Source organism: Mesoplodon bidens (genome assembly GCF_964165515.1).
Source record: "Mesoplodon bidens genome assembly, chromosome: 10".
NCBI lineage: Eukaryota > Metazoa > Chordata > Mammalia > Artiodactyla > Ziphiidae > Mesoplodon > Mesoplodon bidens.
The window spans coordinates 35530072-35543270 of NC_138172.1; the positions used below are offsets into that span (position 1 = coordinate 35530072).

The 13199-nt window shown below is 47.7% G+C and overlaps 1 protein-coding gene across 1 annotated transcript in view; it reads right to left on the reverse strand.

Annotated features, from left to right (window-relative positions):
* Window positions 1-13199, reverse strand: part of CACNA1D (calcium voltage-gated channel subunit alpha1 D) — a 321901-nt gene that overhangs the window by 77691 nt on the left and 231011 nt on the right. The window contains exons 10-17 of the mRNA XM_081245584.1: window positions 12911-12998; window positions 11564-11590; window positions 7735-7895; window positions 6598-6823; window positions 6260-6467; window positions 3821-3941; window positions 1016-1130; window positions 418-487 (exon numbers count right to left, since the gene is read on the reverse strand). Of these exons, the coding sequence (XP_081101710.1) occupies window positions 418-487; window positions 1016-1130; window positions 3821-3941; window positions 6260-6467; window positions 6598-6823; window positions 7735-7895; window positions 11564-11590; window positions 12911-12998 (1016 nt within the window). The remainder of the gene's footprint in view (window positions 1-417; window positions 488-1015; window positions 1131-3820; window positions 3942-6259; window positions 6468-6597; window positions 6824-7734; window positions 7896-11563; window positions 11591-12910; window positions 12999-13199) is intronic.

Genomic DNA, 13199 nt, shown 5'->3' on the forward strand with positions numbered 1-13199 from the left:
AAAATCCAGAGCTGACACGGTGCACGAAGTTTCACAGTAGGGCCCTGAGCACCCAGACCCTCTGATCCTGAGACACCCACGCTCTGGGGACAGACATCTTTCAGCAATCCTTGATTTTAATCCCCACTGAGAAGATACTGACACAGGTCAGGCCTGACCACATCATTCCGATCAAGAAAAAATAAGCGGTCAGACCAGTTCAGGATGCATCATACCAGCTCTCTGGTGAAATACTGTTAACCACGAGCTAAGTGCCTTAATTCACTCAGACACCCCTGGAAAGCCAGTGTCTATGACGGGGTGCCACACTTTCACTACTCCAAAATATCACACACAACACTGTCATGGTGTAAAGGGTACATTTATGGTGATATCAACAGAATCGTTTTGAAACCAAGTGGAGAATGTAACATCTACCTTGTTGTCACTGTTAGCTATCTGGTTGACTTCTGGTTTGTTGTTCTTTTTATTTTCCAGGCTTTCTTTTCTACAGAGAAGAGGAGAGAAGAGAACAAAAAACCCCCAAGTAACCATATTGCTTTGTATAAAAAAGCTAATCAGGATTCTGAATCAACAGTGGCCCAGTGAAGGACAGAATTTAATTGGCAACAACCCTAATCGCAAGAACATAGCACAACCCACACCCAGAGCTTCCTGTTCACCTCACTGCACTGGATTCATTACACAGATCATCTTATTAAAATTCTCATCCAAGAGCTAATCAGCATTGAATGCATCATTTATTTTATGATGCCAAAGTTAACTGCAGTGATTCGTTAAGCATGGGGACGTGTGACTCCTACTCTCAGCTCCGAGGGGATGAGAGCCAAGGGCCTGGGTTCTGCCCAAGAGTCCATCCTCTTTGGTCGGCCTCACAGGACCAGCCAGGATCCCCACAAAGCAGCAGCACAGGAGCTGCAGCTGCTGTGGAGTCCGGTGCCCTGGCAGGCCCCACCTGCGAATGGCTCCCCGGGTCAAACCCTTCAGCAAACCGCCCAGGTGAAAATGGGGTTACCTGGCAATCTTCTTCCTTTCCTTTTCTTCAGCTTCCTCTTTCTGAGCAGTATTCAAACTTTCAGCATCAGCCAAATTGTCTACAGCGATGGCCAAGAAGACATTCAGTAGAATATCTAATTTGAAAATGTTAAGGATGCAACGCGGTTCTAAATGCAGCTACACACGGTCAATAATGGTAATGAAACACCCCCGTGTTCAGGAGGCTGGTGACAGGTAACTGTCCCCTAGTGCTATGTTCACTTGGTAAAGCTAGGAGACCCGAGTCCCACTTTTTTAAAAAACGAACTAGAACCTGTAGAAGATAAGCTGGCCAAACACAAAATTAAGACTCACCAAAACCCATGACAACCTACAAACGCCAACATCCCCCTTCATGCGTGTGCATGTATGTGCTTGTGCACATGTGTCTATACATCTAGGTGTCTACGACACACATTGCATAAAACAATCTATAACACAAGCGTGTCGTTTTTATGCATTTTGCATTTTGCTTTATGCATTTTGTTTTCTTTCTTTTAAAACACTCACACCCAAAACATATCTATCTGGGGTGTCCCTTCCAAATAAGACCCTGTAAAGGCTACACATTATTCAAATGATGATCCCATCACACAAGGCAGCCTGAGCCTTTCTTATTTGAAATGACCTTCCGAGTCTGTGAATACCTTGTTCATTCATTAATTCCACAAACACTGACTGACTCCAGCACACCTGCCTTATTGCCTGATGGCGCTGGACTACTCCTCTGCATTGTCCCCCGGTGGCTGTATCTTAGTCTATTGTGGTTGAATTTCATTTTTGCAAATAGTAAAAAGTTAGGTGACTGAACAAGTTATCAGGTTTTTGGCTCTTACTATAATGTTCTATGTGTGGTTTCCTTGAATGACTGAAAAAAATATCCTGAATAAGGTTCCCAAATCAGACGATGCCTGTTTCTTACTTGTTAGCAGTTAAGTACATTTTGGAGAAGCACAGGGATCAGAGGGCAATAAATAGGTCAAAACGACTCCCTTCTCTGACTGATGCTTCCCTCTAGCTGACGTACCGCCACCTGCATGCAAGACAATGGGAGCCCAGGGACCCCAAGACAGGAGAGGCACAGCACGGTCCCACACGCCCTCCGCAATCTGAACTCTCAGGCAGGTTGCTGAACATGTCAACAAACATAACCTAACAAGGCGCTGATGATGAGCAGGCTTCCAGGGGAAGTCATGCTTGGCCTATTCAAGTCTTTAAAGAGGATAGAAATGTGAGTGGATTCTATGAAGACTTTCAAAACACCTTTGGTACAGTAGGATTATTTTTTAACAGAGCGGCCATGAGCCTGGGGAAGCAGTCTGTCCTGGGCTTGGCAACGGCTTCGCAACACGAGCTCTCCTCTGACAGACGTGGTGCAATCACGGCTCAGAAAACGATTCGTGCTGGAATCACTGCACTGGGAATCCCTGCTAATGATCGCAACGAAGAAATACCGTATCTCTAGTCTTACAATGACACGAGATTCTTTTAGGTAGTAGAAAGAAAATGCTGGGTAATAAACCACAGGAAAATCTTACACGTTTGTAACAGGTGGTTTCCAAGAGCAAATACCCATTATCTGTTTTCAGAAGCATTACCCACCAGGCCCTCCTAAACAGTGGTGTGCTGTGGAATCTATTTGAAAACATCTGTCAAGCACCTCTGATGTACCAGGCACTGTTCTGGGTGCTGGGGACATGGGAGGAAACAGGACAGACTGGAGTCCAAGCTCCTGAGGAGCATCTATTCTAGCTGTGGGGGACAGAACATAAACTACTTAAGGATTTCAGAGAGTGATACATGCACTACAAAGAAAACAATATCTAACTGGAAAGTGGCCAGGGAATACTTCTCTGCAGATTAGGGCCAGTATATGGCTGTGGTCTAAAGAATGAATCACGAGGAGAGTGGAAAAAGAAAACACTGATCATTCATTTAACAAACACTGACCAAGGGCTGTCTGTGCATGACCCTGTGGTGTAAGCCACGAGATGTGCGAATACAAAAAGAGATCGGTGACTCAAGAAGCTTCTCATTTAGTTGGGAAGATGGAGAAATGCCACCCCAAACTCCAGCAGGACCCACAGGCAGTAAGAGGCATATGCAGAGAGCCGGGCAGGAGAGCTGCCCTCCGGGCAGGGGGAGCAGGGTAGTTCCCTGCAGCAGGGCTGTTGGAGCTGCATGAGAGACTCCTAGGATTTCTATGTGTTGAGAGACGGACTTCCATATAATAGACTGAAGAACAATAATAGGTTTGCACTGGGGTTTCCACCCTGAAGAAAATTCACTAACAAGCCAGAGAAGATGAAGGGGAAAACAGCTCAAGGGATGTTGTATGAAATTAAATTTGTTTTCCTCCCCTTAATCTGTCTTACCTCAATTTGATTACTAGCCAGCCGAAAGTACCTGGAAGCTAGAGGGACATTTTTCCTCCCTACACCCGCAAGGGTGATGGCATGGAGAACAACAGGGCTTTGCCCTAAGCCATCCCTTGGGACCTGTACAGGAGATGGGACGTCATGCCGAGTGGGTGACCACGGGTGCAGCCCACGTGCCGTCTCAGGCTCCCTCCCGTGGCTGCTCTCATTCCTCAAAGCCTGACTGAGACTCTGCTTCTCCTGTGCTGCCCTAGCAACAGCGAAGGAGGGCACAAGAGTGAGGTGAGGGCACTCACCTCCCCACCACGACGGCTACCGCCATCGCCATGGGGAAACTCAGAGAGGAAGATAGCAAACACGACAGGGACAGCAAGGCGGCCCGGGTCAGCCCGAAGGCTGAAGGATACAGTTACCGCAAATGAAGAGGATGATGAAGTAGATGCAGACGATCATCCCCGAAGACGACGGGCCCCCGTACGCCATAATGCCATCATACATCACAGCGTTCCAGTCTTCACCTGTCAGAATCTAAGAAGCCAAAACTGGGATCAGCGGGCAGGTGGACTCACAGTTCCCACGGTTCTCCCAGAGCTCCTGGGGGCTGCCCGTGTCTGGTGTAACCTGCCTTTCACAGTTCAGTTTGCACTGAACAAATGCATCCGTTATCCTATAGTTTTTAAAATGTTATGCTTAATCACATAAATACATGAGTTAACTCTTCTGGTGAAAGTAAAATAGCATTCCACGTAAGACTTGTGTACCCTTTGACTACACCCCAGCCCATTCGGTCCCCTCCCCAGGAGCATGCTGTTGGTGTGTCTCTCCAGGACCTTTGTGCATTTAAACACGTATATACATACCCAGAGAAAACAGGCCGTACAACCAAATAGAAATTTGGCAAATGGTTTGAAAAGGTAAAGCAATTCACAGAAAAGGAACTATAAATGGCTCTTGCTCACATGAGAAGACATTCAACATCACTCCTGACAACAGTAATATCACTTAAAACTACAATGAGATACCATTTCCATCTACCAGACTGGCAGTAATCCAAACGTCTGAACACTCACTATGGTGAAAGGGAGTTAGGCAAGGGGCAGTCCCCACACCCCATCACTGGAGGATGAACTACCACAGCCTTGAAGGGAATACCTGGGCAAGAGCGTCAAAGTTAAAAATGGACACACACCCTTTAAACCAGCAATGCCACTTGGGGAGTTTATCCTACAGACCTACTGTCACACACGTGCCCCATGGTGTATCTTCAAGGTCATCCACTCAGCCAAGACGAGACACAGTGGAATATTCATCAGCAGGGGACTGGACCCATGAATTCTGGCCCACCCACACCACACAACACGGCAGCATTGAAGAGGAGGCAGCAGCGTTGTACGGACCAATAAACAAGGTGCTTAAGGACACGTGAGGTGTTAAAAGGAAAGACGAAAGAAAGCATGTAGGATGAGCTACCATCCGTGTAAATTCATCTGTAGGTCGACAGGCAGGTAGGTATGTTTATTTACATCTGAGCGAATATACTGGGAGAATACCAAAGAATCTGCTTAATGGTGGTTGCCTCCGACAACGGGAAATTGGTGGCTGGGTGGGAGGGAGACTTGTCACTTTATATGCTTTTTTAACATTAGAATTTTGTGCCGTGCACACGTACTACAAAAACCACCGCCACCATGCAGGTTTCTCTGAAAGTACCAAAAAAAAAAAAAAAAAAGACTCATCAGTGGCCAAAAATTAAAACTGAGTTATATTATACTTTATTGCTATAGGCCAGGTCGAGAGCAGTGACAGTAATTCCATTCACTTTGAAACATCCAAGTAGGAAAGAACCTTAGAGATCATTCCCAAGGCTCTCATTTTTCAGAAAATAGTGACTTTCCAAGGTCACAGAGCTGGGCACTGGAGGAGCCACCGTGGGACGTCCATGTCCACTGCCCCTCCCGACAGGCCTTCCCCCCTCTCCCGCAGGACTCGCTGCTGGCATCGCATGTGAAAAGCAACAAGGGCAGATGAGGGCAACAAGGGCGCTGCGTGGCTTGTGGGATCTTAGTTTCCCGACCAGAGATGGAACCCACGCCCCCTGCAGTGGAAGCATGGAGTCCTAACCACTGGACCGCCAGGGAATTCCCAGGCAGATGGGTCTTTTAAATCTACCTGCCAGGCTCTAAGGAAGGGCTTCAGCTCACAATACACAAGGTGGGGGTTTGGGACACCTCAGCTTACAGCCAGGTGGGGTGGAGAGGCTGGGCCTCTGAGTGCAGGGCCACCTGTGAACCTCTGACACTGCTGCTCCCTTCTCAGCCCGATGCCCGCCAAGGCCCCAACAGCAGAGACATCCTCAGAGTCTGTGTGTCCCCATTACATCACACGAGGGAGGACAACAAAGGGCCAGAAAGCTGTCACAACTCTTTAATCATCCTGATTCCTCTGACTATACACCAAGGCATTAGGGCTTTCGAAGTCACTTCTCTGCATAAATCCATTATAACCAGGATTACAAAACTTGCCTGCCATCAAAAATTAGCAAAGGACAAGAGAGGATTTTAGAGCCTATGTCACAGGAACCTCAGAAACCTCATACAATCAAACACAAGTTTTGGGTTGATTATTTCATAATACAACTAGTGGTCTCACAAAAACGTGAAATCACAGCACATAGATCTGGAGTGAGATGCAAAACAAATGACTTAAATGGCACAAAATTAATCAGTGTTATTAGGGCAGAGGTTACTGATACAATAACAATGGAGTGTTCTGTCTTATTGATTCGTGGACAGACGAGAAGGCATCCCCTAAGGTGCAGCCCAGGGCAAGGATGGCGGGGGACCCACCTGGAACACCGTTAGAAGCGCTTGAGGGAAATTATCAAAGGTGCTCCGCTTGGTTTGCGTTTCGTCAAAATTAAACTTGCCGCCGAACAGCTGCATCCCCAGCAAGGAAAAGATGATGATGAAGAGAAAAAGCAGAAGCAGCAGCGAAGCGATGGACTTCATGGAGTTTAACAAGGATGCCACCAAGTTGCTCAGGGAGGTCCAGTGCCTGCAAGTCAAGACAAGGGGGTGAGCCCAGAGCGCCACCGGGGATGGAGCAGAAGGTCCCCCAGGCGGGGACAGGGCTGACCACCACCCACGTTCAGAAAACACCTGCAGTGAGATGCGCACGTCCTCACCTGGTCACTTTGAAAATTCTCAAGAGCCGAACACAGCGAAACACAGAGATGCCCAGAGGAGACATGATTTCCAGTTCCACCAAGATCGTTTCAGTAATTCCTCCACACACCACGAAGCAATCAAACCGATTGAAAAGAGAGACGAAATATGCCTGGAGACCCAAGCTGTACATCTTCACAAGCATCTCGCAGGTGAACAGAGCCAAGAGGACTTTGTTAGCGATATCTAGAAAGACAAAGGGGCACATGTCCTCGGGATCTCGTCACGGGAGTGGCTCTGACCTCTCCCTCACCACCTCCCTCTCACCAGCCAGAAGTGCCCCAAGAACCTCTGCCCTCGTCTTTGCTCTTGCCCCAATTACAGAAATGCGGCACGAACGCTTATGGTCTGCTTGTCTGTCAGGCTCTAGTCCTGCTTCTGGCTACTACCCAGACATGTGCCCCTTGGAGAAGCTCCTTGGTTTCTCTGGGCCTCAGTTTCACTGACTGTAAAATGGGGAGGGGCAGCTTACCACATAATCTCTGATACTTTTGAGCCCTGAAAGCCTACAATTCTGCCTTTAGGTCATCACGTGGCTTTAGTTTGTTTGTTTCAATCAGTAACAAAAAAAATCTGTTGGATCTTCCTTAAAGCACCATGATCTAAGAAGCAGTTGCCTATCAAGATCACTTCAGAAAATGCCACCCAGCAGGCTGGAGAGTCAGACAGAAACAGATTTGACTTGATGTCAGGCAGGGCTTCACAATGGCTCAAAACTGCTGAACTCAGAATGGGATGAGCTCCCATAACACCCTGCTGGGGCATTCGAGGTAGGTGAACAGCCACCGCTTGCAAAGCTTCCAGTGGAGACGGGGAGAAGGGATTATGAGGTCCCTTCCAGCTGCCTGATTCCTTGATCCCAGGTTGTCACAGGGTGAAGACAATGAGCTGCTCTGGAGTTATCAGCTTCAAGGTGTTCACAGACCACACCCCCTCTCCAGGTGCGCCCTGTGCTTGGTTCTGCCGCCTTCCAAGCTACTGCTCACTGGAAATGGTCCTGGATGCTACCCTATGTCCATCAGAAAAGACTAGACTGCAGTCAGACAGCCTCAGGGATCCCCTATTCGGAGCAAAAAGAGAACGGCTTCTGCTTATACCTTGAATCTGTGTCAACCAGTCAGGCTGGTCGTAGTGCTCAGAGGAAATGGTTAAGGTGTTGAGAAACACCAGGACAATAACCAGCCAGTAAAACGTGACAGACTTCACGGCAGCCCTACACCTCCTGCGACTGAAGCGGTTCCAGCGGCGCCAGCGTCGGCTGAAAGAGAAGCAAACGTTACTCCCTGGAAGACAGATGCAGCACCTGATGAACACCACACTGAAGAGTAGCTGCACTCTGGAGCTCCCAGCTGGGGTCCGGGTGCAGGCAGGAAAGATGAGAACAAATGGCATAGAAATGACCAGACCTCGTAAGACAAATTACTTTGGTTTTAAAATACAACTTTTAAAAGCACAGTCTTTTTTTTTTTTTTTTTTTTTTCGGTACGCGGGCCTCTCACCGCTGCGGCCTCTCCCGTTGCGGAGCACAGGCTCCTGACGCGCAGGCTCAGCGGCCATGGCCCACGGGCCCAGCCGCTCCGCGGCACGTGGGATCTTCCCAGACCGGGGCACGAACCCGCGTCCCCTGCATCGGCAGGCGGACTCCCAACCACTGCGCCACCAGGGAAGCCCAAAAGCACAGTCTTGACTTGATCATGCTATCAGTTTCCTTCCTATGGCTTTAGATAGCCCCATAATCTGTCATATGCAGTCCTCAAACCAGTTAGGAAATCTAGATATTCACAGAATCATGAGTTCGTACACATATGCAGTTCACGTGCCCACCTCGAGGCACATGGATCAGTCCGAGCTCTCAGGGCAGAGAGACCAGCTTATCATACACATCTCTTAATCATCATGCGGAATTTACCAGGCAGCGAAGTGCTCCCAAACCCAAGTTTTCCTTTTAGGGAAACTTTCAGTCCTTTCTTAAATCTGGAGGTTCCTCTGGAGCCAGAGAGAGCTGTCGACGTTGAGTACTCCTGAGTCATCAGGTGCCCTTTCTAACTAGGGATGCTCAAAATATACCTTCAGGAGAAAAGCTAATATTGAATCATGTTTCCATACAAATAGAATGAGCTGAGCCAAACAGACAAGTAGCATGTCCTCTACCAATTCGCAGTTGCAGTACGTAATTAGAGAAAGTATTCTTTCCCTTAGCCCGTCTCCCTATAGGAAACGTTCCCTGCCACAGGATGGCTTGGTGAAGGGGGTCCCAGGGAAGGGCTGGCCGAGTGGCAGTGTCAGCTCTGTCCAGCCTGTGCTCAGTGACGGGGGGTGGTGGGCGCTTCCTTTAGGTGCTTGAGTCAGAAGAATCTCCAGGCTGTGTCCAGGGCTGTAGCCCTGGCCAACTTAGCTGCACCGATCTGCTAAGAACACTGTAACCCAGGGGCCAAAGAAAGAGTTGTGCCAGCTCTTTGGCAAGACCTGGAACAAGCAAGGTGCATTTGGTTACTGCTCTTGCTATGTGGTTTCTGATGGTAATGGCAGCTGGAAACATGATAACCAGCATAGAAGAAGTCCACTGAGGACACTAAAAACTGTCCCCACAAGACTGGGTTTCTCCTGTGATGCATAATTCAGTACACATAAGCAAGGTGGCCTGAACAAGATCCAGCCTTGGTGGGTCTATTCACGCTACGGTGACAAGTCACAGGTGTCTCCCAAATCTAGGGGACTGTCTCATCCCTGCAAACCCTGCACTAGGCACGTGGAGATGAAGGCATGGTCCATGGCCCCTGTCCTTGAATAGTATACCGGGCTGTGGCAGGTAATTATAAATCCACATCAAGTGTTACACCCAGGGTACTGGGTACAGGAGCAAAGAGAAGGGAGCTGCAAGGGATCTTTGGAAGAGCTGGGGAAGGCTTCTTCAAAAAGCTGAGGTCTGGGCTGGCTCCCGATAGCTGAGTAAGAGTTAGCCAGGGGGAGAGGGCAGGGCACTCCACTCAGCTCCCCCAAAGAGACTTGGATGGGAAGAACCTGAGTGTGTGGTACAAATTTTTGATGGCTTGAAAGCAGTCCAGAATAACAAAGTGCAGAGTCTGGGAAGGGTGTCAAAACATGAGACCATGTTTTGGTGAGCTGGGGGCCAAATTATGAAGGAATTTAAATGCCCTCTGGCAACAAGAAGTCCATGAAAGGGCTTTAGTTCCCTGACCAGGGATTGAACCTGTGTCCCCTGCATTGGGAGGGTGGAGTCTTAACCGCTGGACCGCCAGGGAAGTCCCCTTTTTTTTAAGTCAGGTTTACTGAGATCTAATTTACATATGGTAAAATTTACTCTATTTAGTTCTACAGTCTGTAACCACAATCTAGATGGAGAATATTTCCATCACTCAATAAAGTTCCTTCATGGCACTTTGTAGTTAATCCACTCTGCTCACCTCAGCCCCAGAAACTACTGATTCGTTCTCTTTCTCTATTATTTTGCTTCATCTGGAATCCTATGAACAGAATCATACAATATATAGCTTTTTAAGACTGGCTTCCTTCACTTAGTAAAAATTCATTTGTGATTCATTTGTGTTGTTGCTCTCTCAGTAGTTTTTTCCTTTCTTGTTGCTGAGTTTTAGTCCATCATATGGATGAATTATAATTTGTCTACCCTTTACCATTTGATGGACATTTGAGTTATTTACAGCTTTTGGCAATTTTAAATAAACATGTAAATGTTATATTTATAAATTATACATATATAATGCTTATGAATATAAACATTCATGAAAAAATTTTTCTATGTAGATACCTATCTTCATTTCTCTTATATAAATACCTTAGAAGTGGGATTGCTGGGTCATATGGTAAATATATGTTTGACTTTATAAGAAACTGCCAACTTGCTTTTAAAATGGCTATGTCATTTGACATGTAGCAATGTATAAGAATTTTCATTGATCTGCATCCTTGTCAAACGTGGGATTGCCAGATTTTTTAATTTGATCCATTCTATAGATGTGTCATGGTATCTCACTGTGATTTTTAATTCTCATTTTCCTAATGACCAATGGTCATTTCATGTGCTTATTTGCCACCTGTATCTCTTCTTTGGCTACATGCCTATTAAAAATCTATTGTCTACTTTTTATTGGGTTGTTTTCCTATTACTGACATCATTCTTTATATATACTGGGTACTAGTCCTTTATCAATTATGTTTTGCAAATATTTTCTCTTCCAGTCTACAGCTGATCTTTTTCTTTCAAAGAGCAGTAGTTTTAATTTTGATGAAGTCCAATTTATCAGTTTTTCCTGTTACGGCCAGTGCTTTGGGTGTTGTACCCAAGAAACTTTTGCCTAAGCCAGGGTCACTAAGATTTTCTCCTATGTTTTCTTCTAGAATATTTACAGTTTTAAGTTTTACATGTAGTTCTATTCCATTTCAAGTTAAGTTTTGTATATAGTGGTAAAACACTATTTCTAACTGAAAAATAATACTTATATGGAAAAGTATCAAACCATTGGTATACAGTTCAATGAGTTTTTACCAACAGACTGTGTAACCTGCACCCAGAGCAACAAAGAGAACATTACGAGCAACTCAGAAGACCTCTTGAACTTCCTTCCATGGAAAAGCTTTAAGCAGAGAAGTGACAGGAAGTATCTCTCTTAGAGAAAGGACTCTGGGAGGGGATGTAAAGGGTTGATTAGTAGGCACAACGTTGCTCATTGCTGCATCTTATTGGTCTGTCTGTTTTGGAAGGGGGGAATCTTTGGCTGTTCTCCAAGGCAGGTACTTACTGTTTACTGGGCAGATTCATCTTCTACATGAATGTTAGTGCCCACAGAGTGAAAAACCAAGTCTAGAGCAACTCTATGTAAAATTCAGAAGTCTGAACATAAAAAACCCACACAGGCTTAAGAAAAAGTACAGAAAGAAGATACTGACCTGAGCTTGGATTTTGAGATGGCTTGACTGAAAGAAAGACAAAAAGAATATGATTCCTGTTAGGAAGTCTTGAGGATACACTCCCCCCACATTTCAGCAGAGATATCATAAAAGCCATGCATGGAAGCCTGGACCCAGCACCCCCGGCTCCCGCAGCGGGCCAGCTGGGGTGAGCGCCGAGCAGGGGGCCAAGCAAGAGAAGACTCTTAGCTGCCTGAGCAGCCCTGGCACAGGTGGTGATGCCAGGGGTTCTTCTCCCCTCACCCAAATTCCTCACACTGCAGCCAGCAGGCCCTCTCCTGCCCACCGCTCAGCCTCACATCTCAACAGCAGCACATGCTGCTGCTACTACAGCAAAAGGAGCCCTGGGCTCGGAGTCCTAGCTCTGCTCTTCACTCACTGTGAGAGCTTGGGCAAGCAGCGCACCTTTTGGAGCTTCAGTGTGCTCATCTGTAAAATGGCAAGACAAACCCATTCCCTGCCTACTTCATGCTATCGTAGGAGGGCAGAGCAAGAGAGAGGAGGCAAATCTACCTCATAAACTGTTGAGTTTCCTGCTCCTAACACATCATTTTTATGAACCTCTGCCAAGGAGATCAGATTCTCTTAAAAACGACACCTGTACTCAACAGACATAAGACCCAAAGGACAGCAGCAGAAAGCAAACAAAACCGCATGGGCCTCCCCCAAAAGCAGGCAATGCTCTGCACGCTGCACGCTGCTGGTGCACCCGCTGCTGCAGCCCAGCTCGTCTAGAAAAAAGCCAGTGGGTGTTAAAGTGATGGCATCCTCCACGGTTAGGAGAGGGTGGTGCAGGGCTCCAGACAAAGTGCGTGAGCCGAGGAGGGCAGGGTCTCGTTATCCAGCCACTATACATGAGGTTGGGAGACCCCGTGAGTGAAGAAAACTTAAATATGTAGCACATTCTATCAGCAATTCTGCCATACAAGCCCTTCAAAGCACTGACGCCAGCACCAGGCTCAGAGAATCGGGCCTTTTACCCCCACCGCCGACACCCAGAGGGCCCGGCCTTGGTGGCGCCTCTTCTTCTCCACCAGCACCTAGTGGACACAGGGGAATTGTCGGGTTACCTGGCTCAGCCCGCGGCAGGCTCCACCTCAGCGGAACAGACCGCTCTGAGGGAAGAGGCAGGTGAAATGCTGGGGGTCTGGGGGATCTGGGCTAGGGGGAGGACCAAGGGGTCCAGGGTGAGCCCGCCCACCCCTCTTGCACCTGAGGCCATGGCTCCAGGGCTCCCCTGAAATCTGGGTGTCTTCCTCATATCTGCTTCTCTAAGAAGCCAGGAGGAGCTGAGAGTTCAGGGCACCCCCCTTCCCCCCCACTCACCAGAGGCTCCCACAGCAGCCTTGGTTCTCGCCTTCCCCACTCACGTTCTCCGTGTTCACAGACTCCGTCTCACTGGTGGGCATGCTGGCTGTGGGGAGAAGAAACGCTTTAAGTGGTGCCACGGATGCACTGTGTGCCCAGGGATGAAACAGATGTGATCTCTGCCTCCAGGCTGACCCTTGGGGAATGTGGCAAGAGGGCGAGGAGGGTGATGAAGGGTCCTCAGGGGCTTGACTGGCAAAAGGAAATGCCAAGAAGCCAGGCGCCTCCACAGCGGGGAGCCCTCAGT